This window comes from Lampetra fluviatilis, chromosome 27, assembly GCF_964198595.1.
Source record: "Lampetra fluviatilis chromosome 27, kcLamFluv1.1, whole genome shotgun sequence".
In the NCBI taxonomy this organism is placed as follows: Eukaryota; Metazoa; Chordata; class Hyperoartia; order Petromyzontiformes; family Petromyzontidae; genus Lampetra; species Lampetra fluviatilis.
Window position 1 is genome coordinate 832,894 of NC_136301.1, and position 18,841 is coordinate 851,734.

The 18,841-nt window shown below is 52.3% G+C and overlaps 2 protein-coding genes across 3 annotated transcripts in view; one reads left to right on the forward strand and one right to left on the reverse strand.

Annotated features, from left to right (window-relative positions):
• Positions 1–1,408, reverse strand: part of NUP160 (nucleoporin 160) — a 32,177-nt gene extending 30,769 nt beyond the window's left edge. For both annotated transcript variants that reach the window (XM_078868981.1, XM_078868980.1), the window contains exon 1: positions 1,175–1,408. In XM_078868981.1, the coding sequence (XP_078725107.1) occupies positions 1,175–1,307 (133 nt within the window). In that variant the 5' untranslated portion in view covers positions 1,308–1,408. The remainder of the gene's footprint in view (positions 1–1,174) is intronic.
• Positions 1,409–7,290: 5,882 nt separating this feature from the next.
• C27H11orf96 (chromosome 27 C11orf96 homolog) lies at positions 7,291–13,513 on the forward strand. Its single transcript, XM_078869309.1, has 3 exons — positions 7,291–7,852; positions 12,864–13,153; positions 13,379–13,513. Exons 2-3 carry the CDS (start codon positions 12,878–12,880, stop codon positions 13,511–13,513), a joined length of 411 nt encoding a protein of 136 aa, XP_078725435.1. The 5' UTR covers positions 7,291–7,852; positions 12,864–12,877.
• The last annotated feature ends 5,328 nt before the right edge of the window (positions 13,514–18,841 follow it).

Genomic DNA, 18,841 nt, shown 5'->3' on the forward strand with positions numbered 1-18,841 from the left:
ACGTTTTCATGAAATATGGGACAAAGCTGAAAGCATCCGCCTGAACTGAACGCGTTCAAGTTTCCAGCAATGCGGTGACCGATTGAGATTCTGTTATATAAAAAAAACACAAACATGCATTACAAGGCTTGATTGAGCTTCATCACTTTTATTTAGGTCCAACTTGAGATGACATTTTCCGCTTGAAATGTGATATTTTAAATAAAACACGTGAAAATCGTGCACGTCACTTCTAAATGATGGTGCCACCGTGCTCGTGCGCGCATAGGGAGGTTCTCATCTGAACTGGCGCTCTTTAATTAGTTGTTGAAGTTCCACGTTCCATCGACAGGACAATCTCTGCTGAACCCAAGTGGTCCGGTTAACTGTGTCGGTGCTCGTCTTACAGAGCACGGCGATGACGGACGGAGTGGTAAATAAACCCTGGCGAGACGGACTGAAACTTGCACTATCACTTATTTGAGGAGTGCTGCATCACATCACGCACTGCGCTGTGAACCCGGCCACCACAGTTTTATTCCCGGCCAAAGCGAACGGCGATAAAAGTGAAGCGATCGTGGGTCCCTCCGTCAGCGTGTTCACATTCCGTCACGCCACCACGGCCCCACGCAATGCTTTCATCTAGCAGTGGATTTGACAAGTAACTTGGAGAACGCTGCTGTTAAATCAAACGAGTAAGTTCCCAGACTGAAAGTGTACATTTGTGAAGTGTGCACAACACGTGTAACGAAATATACTGTACACACACGTGTGTGTAAAGTCGCACTTGATAAACAGCTCAATGCAACTTTGTAATGTGTACCCCGTTATCCACTGCTGGATGAAGGCATCGCTACAACTTTCGGCCGTGAAATGTGACGGTAGCTGCATGTGGGAATGGAACTTGGGCTCACTGAGGTTCATAGCGTAGCGTGCTGTGCACTGCACCACCACCCCCTTAATCAGACACAAGGCCAAGTCAATTATTATAGTTCTGGTAAAATATGTCACGCTTTGGTTGAAAACAAACGCAACACGTGCCACGTTTTTAATTCAAATAACGCCAGAAAAATCACAACCCGTAGCTCGGAGACACCCACGTCTCGGCTAGCGGCGCGGCCGGGCCAGCCCCGCGCCGTCCGGGACAGGAATCAACTAGGCAAGCGGCTAGGGCCCGTGTGGCGGCGCGGCCTACCCAGCTCCACGAGGATCTCGGGCCCCGCCGTGGCCTCCCGTCCCCGTCCGAAGGCCGCCGCCTCTCGGTAGCAGCGCTCCGACGCCGCGGAGGACATCGCCGCCGCCGCAGCCGCCGCGGCCGCCGTTGCCATAACGCGGAGTTGGAGGAGCGAGCAGCGCGCCGCGGACTTTCCCGCGCTTAGTTGAAGGGCGGCCTCAGCTGCTGCTGCTGCAGCGGCGACAGCGATTCCCTCGATTCACGATTCTCTCGCGTGTCGATTCAAATCACGGTTTCGATTCCATTCACAGAATGAGAGCCACAATTGAGGTTTGATTGGTGTCAGAGATCGTCAATATATAAACCCGTTGTGTCGTTACACCCGCCACCACCCGACACAGACAATTAGTAAGGTTTAGTGTCACGTAAACAGAACGTGCCAATTTGTCACTAGTACAACACACCGGTGTGTTGGAGAGCAAATCCACAACATGTGATGAGCTACTATTACCTTTGCATCGCCCACTCTCACCTGGGGCACTGCCCACTCTCACCTGGGGCACTGCCCACTCTCACCTGGGGCACTGCCCACTCTCACCTGGGGCACTGCCCACTCGCACCTGGGGCACTGCCCACTCTCACCTGGGGCACTGCCCACTCTCACCTGGGGCACTGCCCACTCGCACCTGGGGCTCCGCCCACACCCACCTGTGTCTCAGCTTCCGAGGGATTCTTCTTCTCCTTGTTGAGGAGTTGCGCGGTGCGCTCCGAGTGATGCTCTCACCCAACCGCTACATTCCCCGGCTGTTCAACAAACTTAATCACGGCCCGCTCACATCGGGCCCCGGGGGGCAAGGAGCTGCGGATTTAGTCTGTTTGCCTTTTGGGGGAGGGGCTACATGTATGCTCTTGATACCGACCCATTGTGACGTCTATCCTAATGTTTGGCCAATGTATTTTGCGAATATGAATATATACACACGAATGTGTATATGTACACACGAATGTGTATATACAGGATATGTGTGCGGTGTATAGACGCGTGTGAAGTGGGTGGAGGAGGGGAAGGTCTAAAACAGCCGAATTCGATTGGAGTTAAGCCGACGTGAAATCGCCGCACAGAAAAAGCCACCTGATGTCCACAGGCAAAGATAAAGATTCCCCGTGCAGCCTTGACAGACTGTTGGGGCAAGTGCTGTTAGCGAGTAGCACCTGTAAAGGCCTGCACGGCCCACGAGGGGGTCGGTTAGCAGCACCACGCCCGGCCGCCTTTGTCTCCCCAGTGGCGATGTTTACACACCGCACCAGGCACTTAAGACAGATCATCATCGCTGGTGTTGGCCGTGAGCGTGGCGAGATGTTAACCACGTCGCCTGGTATGCAGGAGGTCGCGGGTTCGATCCCAACTCTGACGCCTACTGAATATTTGGAGTTTGTGTTTCTCTCCCCCCCCCCCGCTCTACATTTAGAAACGTGCGTTTAGAGCGATTTGGTCACTATACATTTCCACGCAATCAGCCACTTTGTTGAGCTATCATTTGTGGCCAGGTCGCCTCTGAAACAGAACGATACTGTATAGCCCAGTGGGCCTTACCCCGAAAAATAAAAACATTGTTCAGTGTAACGCGTCTTATTAAAACAGCGCCTAACCGCTGTCTCGTGACCCGGCGAGCCACGTGCATGCGTACGACAAGTCCCGCGGGTTCCTTCGCTGCGTGACCCACCAACCCGCCACGCCGGTCGCTGGCCTCCTCCTCCTCCTCCTCCAGACACTTGCCCGGCAAGCCCAGCCACACACCTCGCACACATTTTTATTGTTTTGCCCCCCCCCCATCGCCCCCGCCGCCCCCCAGCATGCAGCGAGCGGGTGACAGCACCTCGCCAATGGGATGGCCGTGCCGTGTTGAATGTGTCGCCATGGCGTGGGGCCCGCCGTGCGTGTTGGCCGCAGAAAGGCGGGCGGGCGGGCGGGCTGGGTGTCGTGCCGTCCAAGTCCGGGGTTGCTGCAATGAGAGAGCGCGGCTGTGTGTGGGTCATTGGGCCGGTTCGTGGAAGAAGTGACACGCGAGGCTCAACACTTGTGGGTTTGTCACGCACGACAGGGCGGGTGCAACAAACGGCGCCGTCTGTGTGTTCACGAGCACGGCACCGCGGGCCGCCACTGCCAACTCTTTCCCCAGTTGGTCACCCAGCACCACCGCCAATGACAGAGCACAAAGCCTTCCTGCGGCTGAACACATTTATAGTTACCGTGCAGAGTCACCACGGCAAAGGGTTGTCACTTGAAACGCCAGCCTATTGCAGCGTTCTCTATAAATGGTACAAAGGCAGTGTTAATCATGAAGCGAAGTGAGATTTTTTTTAAAATATGATGTAATCAAATTATTAATTTCACGTTGCATAGTTCATGCAAACTGCAGATCACAATCGCTGAGTAAGAACCGCAAACCAATGCTGGAAGTCTGCCAGGTGGAAAGGCAGCGCCAACGATGGCTCTGCAATTCTCTAAGTGTTAAGATGCTCTCAGTCAATAACAGGTCGTGAGTATTTAATATTTGCCTATTTGTACCCCACTGCCAACGCATTTCTAGTTTTTTTTTTATCCTAATTAATTTGCGTGTACATATATGCTTCACCGGTTCGCCCAACATGTGTGTGCGTATGTTAAACTTCTTTCGCACCGTACGTAGCCAAGCGTGCTAATGGGAGGTGCGGGGGGAAGAATACAAAAAGCACTTCGACATAAATCAGTTTTCACTCTCGACAAATGCGCGGTGATCAGTGCACGTGGTGCGCTGTAATTGTCTGCATTTGCCACACTCACCTGCCCCACTCACCTGCACCACTCACCTGCACCACTCACCTGCACCACTCACCTGCACCTCTCACCTGCACCACTCACCTGCACCACTCACCTGCACCTCTCACCTGCACCTCTCACCTGCACCTCTCACCTGCACCTCTCACCTGCACCACTCACCTGCACCACTCATCTGCACAGTATTTGTGGACGTGTGCTTGGAGTGGTGGTGCAGTGGTCGGCGCTACGAACCCGAGGACCGGGGCTCGATTCCCGCTTACGGCCATCAACACCAGTGACGATTATCTGAACCGGTCCTGGACGTCCCCGAGGTCGACTCAGCCTGAAATGAGTACCTGGTGCGGTGTGTAAACATCGCCGCTGGGGGAGACAAAGGCGGTCGGGCGTGGTGCTGGCCACCCACCCCCTCGTGTGCCGTGCCGGCCTTCATAGGTGCTCGCTAACAGCACTTGCCCCAACAGCCTGTTACAGGCTATCCTGGAGATCTTTGTCTTTGTTGCAGCCTTTCCACGTCGTGGCCGCCGTTTCACCATACTTCACCACACGCGCAGTGCGGTTTCGTAATCGCCGGACGTCGCAACCAGCACGGTACGACGACTCCTGCTGCAGCTGCCTGCGCTCTGCCGGCAACGTGCAGCAGGCAGGCCAGCCTGCTGCTGCTGCCCGCGTCAAGCTCCCGATCAGAGGCTCGGTTGTCGACGCCTGGAGGCGACAAGGGTGTGAACACGTGAGTTCTGCTTGTAATGCGTGTGTCGCTGCACTGCAAGGCGTGGTGGGTTCGTGACGCCGGGCGGCACGCTGCACTAAGCAACACCGGAAGGCGCGCTGATGAGAGCGCGGATTAGGAATGGGGGAGTCGGTGGGGTGGGCAGCGACTTGGTTGATAGCCGCTCGGTTTCAAAATCCTCTACTTACGGGAAAAAAAATAAAACCAACTCGTAAACAAAACACGACGTGTTCGGCCAGCCGCCCATGTTTACAGCATGGCAGCGTTTAGCGGTGAGAAGCCGTAACTCGAAACGTCTCACGTCGAGTGTGAGTCGTGTTGTCCACAGTTAAACACATTCATGCGGAGGGAGCTGGTAGGAACGTTGGGTTGCTCGGTCAATGGCCAGGGTCAACAGCGGCGTGGTATATTCCGCAAATATGGCCGACTGTGAGGGCGGGCACAAGCCGGCGTGAGTCGGTTAAACGTTAAGTTTTATAAGGGCACCACGGGGTGACCAGCCCCTCCCCACCCAGCCCCACCCCTCCCACCCCTCTCCACCCATTTTTGGATGCACGACGGACGGACACAATAATCCCCTGTGGGCTGGTGTAACCAGGAGGTTCCTACCAGTATCAAACATCTACGTATGGACTCCAAAGTCTCCAAAAGTCCATACTAGTCCGAGTCTGACTTCAAATATGCAGGTATTGATTACAAAGTCCATACTAGATTGAGTCTGAATTCAATTACCAAATTGATGCGGCGTTTAAATCCCCACATAATAACCACATTGATATGTTTTTAGCTTCACGCCATCAGTTATTTGGTCGTGCAAGCATCTGGTTCTCGCAATCGTTTGTTATCCACTCGATGGTTTGCATTTTCTTGATTCACATTCATGGCTCTAACGCCTGGCAATTGGCGTAATACTGCGACCAACTAGCGCGTGTTTTAACGATTCACCTCTAATGACGAACATTGAACTTCATTCGCACCGCACGTAGCCAACCGTGTGAATGAGAAGTGCTGGGAAGGGCAACAAACGATGGGTCTCTGTGTGAGTCTATGGGTCTCTGTGTGAATCTATGGGTCTCTGTGTGAGTCTATGGGTCTCTGTGTGAGTCTATGGGTCTCTGTGTGAATCTATGGGTCTCTGTGTGAGTCTATGGGTCTCTGTGTGAGTCTATGGGTCTCTGTGTGAATCTATGGGTCTCTGTGCGAGTCTATGGGTCTCTGTGTGAGTCTATGGGTCTCTGTGTGAATCTATGGGTCTCTGTGCGAGTCTATGGGTCTCTGTGTGAGTCTATGGGTCTCTGTGTGAGTCTATGAGTCTCTGTGTGAATCTATGGGTCTCTGTGCGAGTCTATGGGTCTCTGTGTGAGTCTATGGGTCTCTGTGTGAGTCTATGGGTCTCTGTGTGAGTCTATGGGTCTCTGTGTGAATCTATGGGTCTCTGTGCGAGTCTATGGGTCTCTGTGTGAGTCTATGGGTCTCTGTGTGAGTCTATGGGTCTCTGTGTGAGTCTATGAGTCTCTGTGTGAGTCGATGGGTCTCTGTGTGAATCTATGGGTCTGTGTGTGAGTCTATGAGTCTCTGTGTTGAGTCTATGGGTCTCTGTGTGAGTTTATGGGTCTCTGTGTGAGTCTATGAGTCTCTGTGTGAATCTATGGGTCTCTGTGCGAGTCTATGGGTCTCTGTGTGAGTCTATGGGTCTCTGTGTGAGTCTATGGGTCTCTGTGTGAGTCTATGGGTCTCTGTGTGAGTCTATGGGTCTCTGTGTGAGTCGATGGGTCTCTGTGTGAATCTATGGGTCTCTATTGTGAGTCTATGAGTCTCTGTGTGAGTCTATGGGTCTCTGTGTGAGTCTATGGGTCTCTGTGTGAGTCTATGGGTCTCTGTGTGAGTCGATGGGTCTGTGTGTGCATCTATGGGTCTGTGTGTGAGTCTATGAGTCTCTGTGGGAGTCTATGAGTCTATGTGTGAGTCTATGGGTCTCTGTGTGAGTCTATGGGTCTGTGTGTGAGTCTATGGGTCTCTATTGTGAGTCTATGTATGTACGTTGAACTTCTTTCGCGTACACGTGTGTGTGTCTGTGTGTGTGTCCGTGTGGGGAGCGGTAGTGTCGCGGTTAGCGCGCTGCGCTACAAACCTGGCGACCCGGGTTCGATTCCCGCTCACGGCCAACATCAGTGACGATTATCTGAACCGGCCCTGGGCCTCCCCTAGGTCGACTCAGCCTCAAATGAGTATCTGGTGTGATGTGTAAACATCGCCACTAGGGAAACAAAGGCGGCCGGGCGTGGTGTTGGCCACCCACCCCCTCGTGTGCCGTGCCGGCCTTCATAGGTGCTCGCTAACAACACTTGCCCCTACAGTCTGTTAAGGCTATACGGGGGATCTTTGTGTGTCTGTGTGTGTGTACCCTCTTGAACTGCTCTGCTCAATATCATCGCCACTGCCCCCCCCCTCCCCGTGTCAACCGGCTCGAGGCGGCGCTGCCGCGCGCTGCGTGACGTCACTGAGCGGGGGCCGCGCGGGGGGGGGGCGTGCCCGTGCCAGGAGTCTCAATGGGACTCTTTGACGACTTCTCGATTTGGGGCTTCAGGTTCCCGTTGAGAGGGAGGCCGAAACAACCCCGAAGCCGCGTACGCGCGCGCTGCGGCTAATGAGCAATTAGCCTCGGGCGGGTTGCGGAAGGAACTCGCCGTTTGTGACTTTTACGCATTTGCTTTCTGAAGGCGGCGTGCCGGCGGGTAAGGAAGGACCCCCCCACCCTCCTCTCGCTCCGTGGCTCCGTGTGACGACGGTCTCAGTTGCCGCTGCGACAACCACGAACTGACGACGCGCGCGTGGGAGATCTCGCGGGGGAGAGAGAGAGAGAGAGGTTGGGGGAGCAGAGGTGGACTCGAGGTGACCTATTGTATCGTCAGAGTGGATGGAGCAGGCGGCGAGCGAGAGAAAGACGGCCCACGAGAGGGACAGCGGAGCGCTGGAGATCGTCGCAAGCTCTCTTTAGACCGCGAACCCAACAGCCCCGTGGGATATTTTTTTCTGACTTTCTTGATCGGTGGAGTGGGGCCCCCAGCGCCTGTTTGCTGCTGCTGCTGTTTGCAAGAACTTCCTCACCCGAGAGCCACCGCGAACACGCAGAGAGGGGAGACACACGCAGGTACGTACGGCTACGTGAACGCCTCCCGGGAGGTAGCGCTCCTCAGGTGAAGAACAGGTCTGTCTTTCCGACAGCCCTGTTCTTCACCTGAGGACGGCTGCTTGCGTTGTGGCCGAAACGTCGTGAGAATTGCATTTTATTATGTTTTATTTTTATTATTTTATTATTTCCCTTCTACGTGACTTTACCGAAAGAACCAAGAAGACGAATTCCTGCAGTCACGAAAGCTTTAAATCGAAACATCGTAACCCACACACACACTGGGCTCTACTGATGAGATCCAGCAACATCGTAAGTGGTCCACAGTTTGTTTCAGCAAATGCGGTTAGAAAGGCCCGAGGTCGATAGACTCGACAATGAGACACCGTCACGTGGTGGACGAGCACAAGATTTGTTTATTTTCTGTAGCCTGCGGTGATGATGGTGGGTGGCGGTGGTGCAGCAGTTAGCGCACGACACCTGAGTTAGATTCCTGGCCACTGCTCTCATCGGTGGCGAGTGGTGGATATCTGAAACAGTCCCCCCCTCCCTCGTACCCCCATTTCACTAACCCCGTACTGAGCAGTGTGGTGAAGTGTGCTCATATGTATGTTGAACTTCTTTCGCACCGTACGGAACCAACCGTGCTCATCGGAGATGCGGGGGGGAAGGACAACAACACTAAACACAAAAAAGAGTTCTAAAGAAATTAGTGTTCAACCGATATGACGAAGTGAAAAGCTCCAGTGGCTTCCTAACATCGGAAGGAAGAGCGTTCCAGACGGCCGCAGAAGCGCATCTGAAAGCGCGCGGCGACGCAGTGACCGCCGTCTTTGCCCGATGGGTGGCAGATAAAAGCCGCCGCGGCGAGGACTTCGCGCGATGCTTTATCCTCCTTGACGACATCAGCAGCGAGGTTTTTGTGATTCGTTTTGCGTCAAGCACTGTGTGTGTGTAATGAGCGCGAACCTTCGAACAACAAAATTCTTTCAGTAACCGGAATCGCCAACGCAGCTCGGCGAACAACGTGCGCTATGGATGTGAAGTTTGCTTCTCACGGCCAGAGGAAGCAACGCCGCTGTTGCGCCCGAACGATAACGCGACGTTCGGTTGACGCGTTCGCCTCGCGCGTTGCGTGGGTGCGTTGCCAACTGGGCGATCTTATCGATTCGCGTGAACACCCTCCCTCTCTCTCTCGGCGACTTTCAGGAACCGAGGGGGGTATTCCCAACACACCCCACCCCCCAGATTGTGCAGATGCAGTAGAGGGATTCCAGCCACGGTACACAGTCCACGCTGTGGAGTCCACGACGTTAGACATCTTGGTCAATCGTCCAGCAGTGATTTGATTTCATTATTCGCACAGAAAAGACAAAGTGAAAACAAACATTGCAAATTAAAATAAGGTTAAAAAAATGTGTGCAGGTCAGGTTGGAAACCCAAGAGGGCTTCTATGAAAACCACACCAAAAAAATTACGATATAAACTCAGTGTTAAAAAACACACATGTTTGTTTTTGTGTGTGTGTGAGTGTGTGTGGGAGTGACAATTTCTGGGGTTTTAGAAAGCGACATCTAGCGACATACGGCGACCCTCTTTTAAGGCCCGTCTCTCCTTCAATGATCCTCCAATGATCTTTAAAGGCCCGTCTCCCCTCCAAGGATCCTCCAAAGATTTTTTAAGGCCTATCTCTCCTCCAAGGATCCTCTCAGGATTTGGCTCATTGGTGCCCTGTCGACACGCACACACACGCACAACCACACACGTACATACCACGCACGCGCACACACACGCACACACACACACGCACACACACGCACGCACACACACACACGCACAACCACACACGTACATACCACGCACGCGCACACACACGCACACACACGCACACACACGCACGCACACACACGCACACACACGCACGCACACACACGCACACACACACACGTACACACACACGCACACACACACGCACGCTCGCGAGTTGCAAACTCGCGCGTGTGTCCTGTAGTCGGCGTCGTAAACCCTATTCACAATACAGCACAGCAACCCGAAGCGCGTTTACCGCCTGTCGTTGGTGAAAACCCTGAGCATCTTCACTTGCAAGTGAGTTGCGCGCTAAAGCGTTCGTTGAAACGGTGCTGAGAGAGCGGACCCCACGTTGCATTCCTTGCGCACTAATTCTTGTATCATGGCGCGCGGCGCTTTCAGACGCGCTTCTGCGGCCATCTGGAACGCTCTTCCTTCCGATATTAAGAAGCCATTGGGGCTGTGCACTTTTAAATCATCATCTAAATTGACAAACTAATTTCTTTAGAACCTGCTTCTTGTTGTGGTCAGTTTGTTGTCCTTTCCCCCACGCCTCCGATTAGCCACGATTGGCCTGGTACGCTGCGATCGAAGTTCAACGTACATCCGTACATTTTATAAATGGGGCCGATTATGACCGAGAAAACACGGCGCGTGAGCGTTCGCCGTAGCGGCGTTTAATGGGCGCTTGTTCAGAGCCGTGGCGCTGTTGACTTGTTGCAAAAAAATAAATTTCAGTGGCGTTACATTCCCGCTTGCGCAACTGCAGATGGGGTTTGGTCCAACGGTGACTCTGCCAAATTTCCGTCGCTGTAATTTGGGCCACTGAGCTGGTTCATCCCTACCCCCACGCTCGCCCTCACGCGGCAAGGAAGCCGCCCATGCACGACATGAGACTCGTCACGAACATGGCCCCAGCCTCATCCATGGTGTGCAAGCGACACCTCTGCAAATTCAATATGTGATTGAGAAATAGATTGGTCGATACGGTATCTGCGTAATGTGATGTCTTGTGCGTGCTCCGAACACGACCCAACATTTAGTAAAAAAAACATTTTTTCATGTTCAAAAAGCGCCACGAGCACTTCCTGAAGAAGTGCATCGTGGTATTCTTAAGAGTCACGATTAAAGTGCCAATGCGACACGGCTGATAGACGCAGCAGCAGTAATGCAGTGGTCGACAAACTGCGGACCGGTTTCGTTCTGTGGACCAGGCGTCACTTACAGGTTTGAACATCAATGGTGCAGTGTCACCACTTGGTAAGATGTCCCTAATTGCTGCCTATGGGCCACCAACACGGCAGCCTTGCGATGCCGGGGCGCATTCAAAGTGAGCACGGTGCTGATAGACGACGCTCGGCCCACCGCCAGTGAGTCGTTGTTCACAGGACACGATCAGTACGGAATTCAGTCTGCCCTGAAACTTTGAATTGTTTGGCTTTGGTGAAGCTGACAATGTGGTGGCAGTCCCGTGACCCCGAGCTGCATTTGCTTCCGGTTGACGAACGAATAATAAGATCGCACTCATCACACACAAAGTGCTCGCCAAAGATGAACCACAATACCTCGCTGATCTCGTCAAGGATCATAAACCATCGCACGATGGTTTATCATCCGCGCGCTTTCAGATGCGCTTCTGCGGCCGTCTGGAACGTTCTTTCTTCCGATATTAGGAATCCATTGAGAGCTGTGCACTTTTAAATCATGATCTACATTGAAAACTAATGTATTTCTAACTGCTTTTTGTGTGTAGTTAGTTGTCCTTCTCCCGCACCTCCAATCATCATGGCTGGCTACATATAGTGCTAAGGAAATTCAACATGCATACACGTATATATCTCACAGAAGAGACATGGGGTGGGGTATGGGGGGAGGGTAGTGGGGGTGACGTAGAACACAACGCAGACTTTACCATCGCTTGGTCCTTCGGTTCTGACAGAGTCTCCAGGAGGAGCTGTCGCAGTCCGGCTGCTGAAATTTGCTTCGATTTAAACGAAAGTAAACTTTTACAAATTTTACCAGTGAAGGCACACTGAGCTTTATAGCCCTTTTTCAGAAGCGACTTGGCCACAAATGATAGCCCAACGAAGTGGCTTATCGCGTGTAAATGTATAGCCACCAAATACTCTAAACGCAAGTTGATTCTAAATGTGAAGGTAAAATCCGGAGGACCCTGAGAAAAATCCACGCGACCACGGGGAGAGAGACGCGCAAACTCCAAATATATACAAGCGTCAGGGTTGAAAACGAACCCACGACTTCTTGTATACCAGACGAGGTAGTTAGCATCTCGCCACCGCAGCGATTTGCGATTGGAAGCCCGGCTAACGACTGCCTGAGAGAAAGGCGGTGGAGGGACATTCATTTCATGAATTGTTTTTTTTTAAACAAAGTTATTTGCTCCTGTGATATCTATTGGATATACGAGAGTAACAATGAACAGTGTGTTACGTGTCCGTCGAGTCTCTGGTAAGTGTGTGTTGGTCTGTAAGCCAGCTGTAAACGCGACACGTTGTTCATAAGTTCGTGTTCTGTGCTGTAAGGTTTGCATGTTTTGGCATTGCAGCTGTGTGTAGGAATGTTTTCATGACCGCAGCCAAACATGTGCCCCTTTGTGAGTCTATCTCGCGGCGTGAGTGCTGAAGGCGAGGTTCTGTTCGTCCTAACCCATATCTAGACTCAGAATCGGTCCTGTCGGGGGTAGGATCAAAACCAGAGGCGTTTGTAATTGATAATCCTTACCCTCAACAGCCACTTAAAAAAAAACCCATAACGAACCAAAACTGTCAGCACGCACCTTCACTCGAAGTTTGCTGGCGCGTGCGAAATTGCACGGCCCTCACTCCGCTGCTAAATCGTCGGTCGGTGTGAGCGCCGGGCACGCCGCACACACGGCAGTAGCCGTGCGTGAGTTAAACTAACACTACGTCTATATCTATTTTAGCAGGTAAGGCCCACTGGGCTATATAGCTCTTTTTCAGGGGTGACCTGGCCAACAAATAGTAGTTCAACGAAGTGGCCTATCATTTCTCTGGGGGATCCCGGAGCAAACTTCCACACGACCACGGTGAGAGTGAACACGTAAACTCCAAATACACAACAGGCGTCAGGGTCGGGTTCGAACCAACCGCCTCCTGCCTACCAGGCGAGGTAGTCAACATCTCGCCACCGTGGCGCCCCCAGGTGCTGCCTTACACCCGCGCCTGCTCTGTGTCCGTCGCAGCGCTGCACTCAGCGATGGATATCTGTGACCCTGGAGCCGGACTGCTCGCCACGACGTGCCCGAGCGTCGTCAACACCTCCTCCTCCAAAATCTCCACCTCCGCCTCGTCGTCCCTGATGGCTGTGAGGGCCCCCCCGAGCCCGCCCCCCACCCCGCGGGGCGGCATCCTGCGCAAGCAGCGCGCCAGCCGTCACAAGACGCAGCCCATCACCTTCGAGGAGATCCTGGAGGCGGAGGACGAGGGCGCCTCGCCGCTGGACGAGGAGCGGGCCCACCGGTCCTTCATGAAGGTACGCGGTAACGTCGCACCGGCGTTGGCGCGTGGCCCTCATCCAGCAGCGGATTGGCAACGCGTCGGCTGTGTTCGCCACGGCATTCTTACATTGTATCGACTAAACGATGCAAGGTGCGCGATGATAATCACAAGATGCGACTCGTCTCCCTCTCCGCATGCGACGACGTAACGCACTCTCTGTCTCGCTCTCTCTCTCTCTCAATCTCTCTCCCCGCGACAGTCCCTGGAAAACCTGCGGCGCATCGCGACGTCTTCCACCAACGTCTCTGCGCTGGCGCACGTGGGGGGGCTCCAGGGCGGAGAGGCGTCCACGGAGGGGTGCGGGGGGAAGCCGATCCCCTGCACCGAGCTGTGATTGTTGGGGGCGAGGGGGGCAGGTGGGGGATGGGGGGCCACGCGGCTCCACAAGCCCCCACCCTCAGGCCATCGTGCACGCGGATGAATGATGATGAGGCTGTGATGTCACAGGCCTACCGGGCCAATCAAATCGACCTGCGGCTCCGGCGCTGCGTGAGGTGATGCTGTAAGGGCCGCTCCGTGACGCGTTCTTTACTAGGGGACCACCGCCGTCTCTCATTCACCACCATCTCTCATTCACCACCGTCTCTCATTCACCACCATCTCTCATTCACCACCATCTCTCATTCACCACCGTCCCTCATTCACCACCATCTCTCATTCACCACCGTCCCTCATTCACCACCATCTCTCATTCACCACCGTCCCTCATTCACCACCTCATTCACCACCGTCTCTCATTCACCACCATCTCTCATTCACCACCGTCTCTCATTCACCACCGCGGTACATTGCAGCTCTTGATATATTGAGGGGGGGGGCGTTTGCCGAATTCAAAAAAATTGTTCACTTCTTGTTACTTTGGAAGCCGACCCCTGGCCCTCATACGTCATCAACGTCGTCATAGTTATCCTCGTGACACCGACGTCGTCGTCTTCACCGTTGTCGTCACCGTCATGAACAAACATCTCCCACGATCGTCAGAGCGTCACGCAGACTCTCGTCGTCCTTGCCAGCACAGTCGCTACTCTGATAACAACATCACAATGAAGCCTTCTCGTCTTCATTATAATCACCATCATCACCACCACCACCAGCACGTGTCATCATCATTATCACAATCACTCTTACAATCGTCATGATCATCAGCATATTACCTCTCCCGCCCCTCCCGCCCTCACGTATCAACATCACCGTGATCATATTGCAACTTCCTACCAGCATAGTGATCAGAGTTTCTCGTGTCTCATCATCATCATGACCACCCCCCATGTCGACATCGCTGAATCGTCATCCGCGGTGTGACGCTGCAGCCTTCCGTGTTGGCTGCTGCGTAGTCCGAGAGCGGTCGGCGCTCGGCAGATGCACGAGGCCAGTGGGGCCCATTGGGGTCGCGTCACAGGCACGGGGCCAGTGCGCTGCGCAGACGGTGCTAGCGGACGTCAGGGCGACGCGGTGGCTAAGAGATGTTGACTACCTCGCCTGGTATACAGGAGGTCGTGGGTTCCATCTCGACCCAGACGACGCCTGCTGCTGTATATTTGGAGTTTGCGACGTCTCTTTCTCCCCGTGGTCGCGTGGATTTTTCTCCGGGCCCTCCGGTTTTTCCCCAACACGTTTAGAAACGCGCCTTTGGAGTATTTGTCTGCTATACACTTCCACGTGATAGGCCACTTCGTTGAGCTGTCACTTGTGGCCAGGTCGCTTCTGAAAAAAAACAGCAGCTCAGTGGACCTCACCTGGTAAAAGTTAAAACATTTTCGTCTCGTATCAGCTGTGGCATTTACGTTCGTGTGTTTGTTTGTTCAACTGCATTGTTATGATTTGAACGATGAGCGCGATTCTTTGTGACGGCGTACAATGGACCTGCCCGCGTGTGAACGGAGACGGGACGATGTCGCTTTGCCTTTCAAGTCGCGCCCGACGAAGAGCGACGGCGTGGCGAGTGATGTTGGCCAGCAGCGACCGAGACGCACACAGAGAGAGAGAGGCAGCAGAGGCAGCTGCCACGTGTGGAGAGTGGCGGGGCGCGCGAGGGGTGGCCACAGACCAACGCACGCGCGTCCTGGTCACAATGGCCCCGGGTCGATGCGGGGACCACGTGAACGCGACAACGTGAAGCAGCCATGATGTTAAAGCTGTGCACATCTAGAGGAGACGATGTGCTCCGACGAAGAGCTGTTGGCCGAAACGTCGCCGATTATATACTTCTTTCCTTCCAGGCGTACACAGTGTTGTCGACGAATGTGTTGAGTTTTTTTTGTATCATGGATCATGTCTTCCTGGTTAAGATGCTATTTCTGCTGCGGATGATGGTGGTGATGATGGTGGTGTGTATCTTAGGAATCAGGAGGTCAATTTTCAGGACACTAGAACAATGCGTTTGTTGTAACCGTTGGGATATTAATCTCCAGACCAAAGACAAAGATCCCCCGCGTAGCCTTAGCAGACGTTTGTGGCAAGTGCTGTTTTGGAGCATCTCTGAAGGCCGGCAGGGAACACGTAGGGGTGGGTGGCCAACACCATGCCCCGCCGCCTGTGTCTCCCCGGTGCTGATGTTTACACACACAGCACCACGTACTCATTTGAGGCCGAGTCGACCTAGGGGAGGCCCAAGACCGGTTCAGATATTCGTCACCGATGTTGGCCAGTGCCGGATTATCCAAATCGCAAAAGTAGCTACATGTGTAGTAGCTACATATACTACATGTGTAGTAGCTACATACTACATGTGTAGTAACTACATACTACATGTGTAGTAGCTACATATACTACATGTGTAGTAGCTACATGCTACATGTGTAGTAACTACATACTACATGTGTAGTAACTACATACTACATGTGTAGTAACTACATACTACATGTGTAGTAGCTACATACTACATGTGTAGTAGCTACATATACTACATGTGTAGTAGCTACTACACATGTCGTATATGTACATATGTAGTAGCTACGGGCCCCGCACTTTCAAGGGCCCTGCGTTAAATGCTTTTAAGCTATCAATTCCGGTTCAGTGATTCTGCACTTGCTCTATTACTCTAGTACTATACCGCCTTCGACTTTTATGAACGACTGGGTGTTTAAGGTTAACGATTTGTCGTATTATCTGGCTGCATAGCAAATTACTTTACTGTGCAAGTTAAACATTTGTGTTTTAATATTTATGTGTTTTTTTAATTTAGGGCCCCTTTATAAGATAGTAGCGGGAAGTACCCGGCGTTGCCCGGGCGAAAAATACATTTCACAACTTCTCTTTAAAACCTTACATATACATACACAGATACTAAGCTATTGTGGAAGCCCGGTGGGCCGTTTGTCCATTTCTCCACCAACAAATTTATAAGAGGCTTGCAGAAGTCCAAAAAGTTGTTACAGGCCCCGCCCAGCTTAATCCGGCACCGATGTTGGCTGAGAGTTGAACCCGGGTCACAGCTTCCAAATCGGATTCGTAGCGCAGTGCGCTAACCATTGCGCCACCGCTCCCCATCTCACAGCGGACACACACGCACGTGTTGCTGTACACACCACGTGGCCCTGTCTGATATGAGGCGTCCACGGCTCTTGCGGCCCCAGTGGGGGTATAAACAGGACGTGGAACCACGCGGAGATAGGCACGGAGCCATAAATAAAACACATCTTGCTTGCATACAGCCGGCTTGACATAAACTGCTTTCATATTGGGAATAAATGGAGGGGGGGGGTTGTGAAAATTGATAGAAAGTTTGTAAGTGGAAAGAGGCAAAACTTTTAAATGTGAACAATTAAAACAAACCAAACATTCAGCCCAGTGCTGTTATTCGTAAGAGCACGCGGTTTGCTCCCTCTGTAAAATTCTACAATGTTAAATGAAGGGGGGAGACGGGAAAGCCGTAGGCGGATGTGGTAGTGTGCGCGTGTTTTTGTTACAGTATTAACAGAAGTGTTTCTCGATTTTAAACAACGTGCGGTGCCATATCCATCCGGGGAAGAAGATAAAAAAAAGTTGTAATCGTTATAGACGTGTACATTTACAACAACAAAAAATACAATAAACACGATTTTTTCCTTTTGAAACAAACCCCATTCTCTAAAGTGTCCTTTTCAAGTGCGCCAGAGTGGGATAAAGTTCACAATAAAAGCGTCGTGGGCGCGATGGTCCACGGAGCGAGTGGCGAGGGCTGAAACACAAACTGGGACGAGTCTATAACGTAAACTGTGACACCCAGTGGCTGCACCGGGCGTGGGTGTGTAAATACCTGACCCAAAAAAAGCAACGTGTTCCACGTGAACCATCGTTCACTTCCCTAACGGCGGGGTTGGCTGTAGGAGCGGAGATGCGGATTCATCCTCCTGCAGTCTGAAGAGAGATTCCGATTCTGCATAGAGAGTAGAACGAGCGACGGGAATTTATGAAAAGTGCTCGTGTTGGTTGTAACCGTGTGGCAATGTCCATCTTATGACACGGCTCTTTTCTAGATGAGAACGTATTCGCAAAGATCAGCGGCGGTCGGTGATCTGTGTGTATATGTAGAACTTGTTTCGCACCGTATGTAGCCAACCTGGCTAATCGGAGGTGCGGGGGGGGGAAGGTAAACAAACTAAAAATACAAAAAGCAGTCCCAAAAAATGAGTTTTAAATCAGGATGACTTGGAAGTGCATAGCTCCAGTGGCTTCCTGATATCGGAAGAGCATTCCAGACGGCCGTAAAAGCACATCTGACCGCATGCGATACAGTAACCGTCTTTGTTCGATGGCCAGCCATAAGCCTGGAAGCTGGTGCAGCTCAACGAGCACTGGACGGACACGGTCGGATCTCACAGTACCCGTACACGCTGCTGCAGCTTGCTAATGTTTTTGGCAGACGTCCCGTAGAGTAGCGAGGTTGCAATAATCGAGCCTTGTCGATACTATGCTGCACGCGATCGTGTTGGCTGTGTCGCGACTCGATAGTGGTCGAATGTGTTGTAGAGCCTCTCTGTGTACATAGTTTGGTATATACTCGATGAATATACCAGACAAGATACATATACTGTACCATAGTCTGAGATGTACTCTACTTTATGTATAGAGTTAGAATGGGTGTCAGTTGTTTTTCATATGCCATATGAAATGACGATGCCTTAAATGGTACTGGATATTTATATGTTTACAGTTGCAAATGGTCCCTTGCGGTTGATTATCCAACATTGGTCTGTGACCAGATCGCCCGAAACGTGCCCAATCTCGAAGCATAGGCAGGTCTGAGTCTGGATGGTGCTGGGATGGGTGACCACCATGGACATCACCACACAGGCTCTGTGACAGGGCTGTGTGGATATACACATTGTGGGAAGTGGAGCAAAGTCAATCGTTGTGCTATACGTTGATGCTGCCAGCCCATGCTCACCAGCGTGGAGAAATAAGGTAAACTAACCTCCAAGTTAGGCAGGGGCATGGGTAGACCCTCATCCGGCTGTGGGTTGACAAAACGTCTATACGCGTACTACTGATACGTTCTCATTGATGACATGTTCATTGAAAACGAGACAAGTTTTGCAGAGAAAAGTGCGTTTAATGAGCAGACCTAAACACGGACACCAAACACAGAATAAGCATCGCCCAGCCAGGTCCATACTCTTCACACAGGAAGCCATCAACTTCAATCATAGCAATTAACATTTTTTAAACAATTACTTAATCA

Coding starts and splice junctions, on each gene's coding strand:
- C27H11orf96 (XM_078869309.1), top strand. CDS start 12,878: ATGGATATCTGTGACCCTGGAGCCGGACTGCTCGCCACGACGTGCCCG. Junction 13,154..13,378: donor CCCACCGGTCCTTCATGAAG/GTACGCGGTAAC, acceptor TCCCCGCGACAG/TCCCTGGAAAACCTGCGGCG.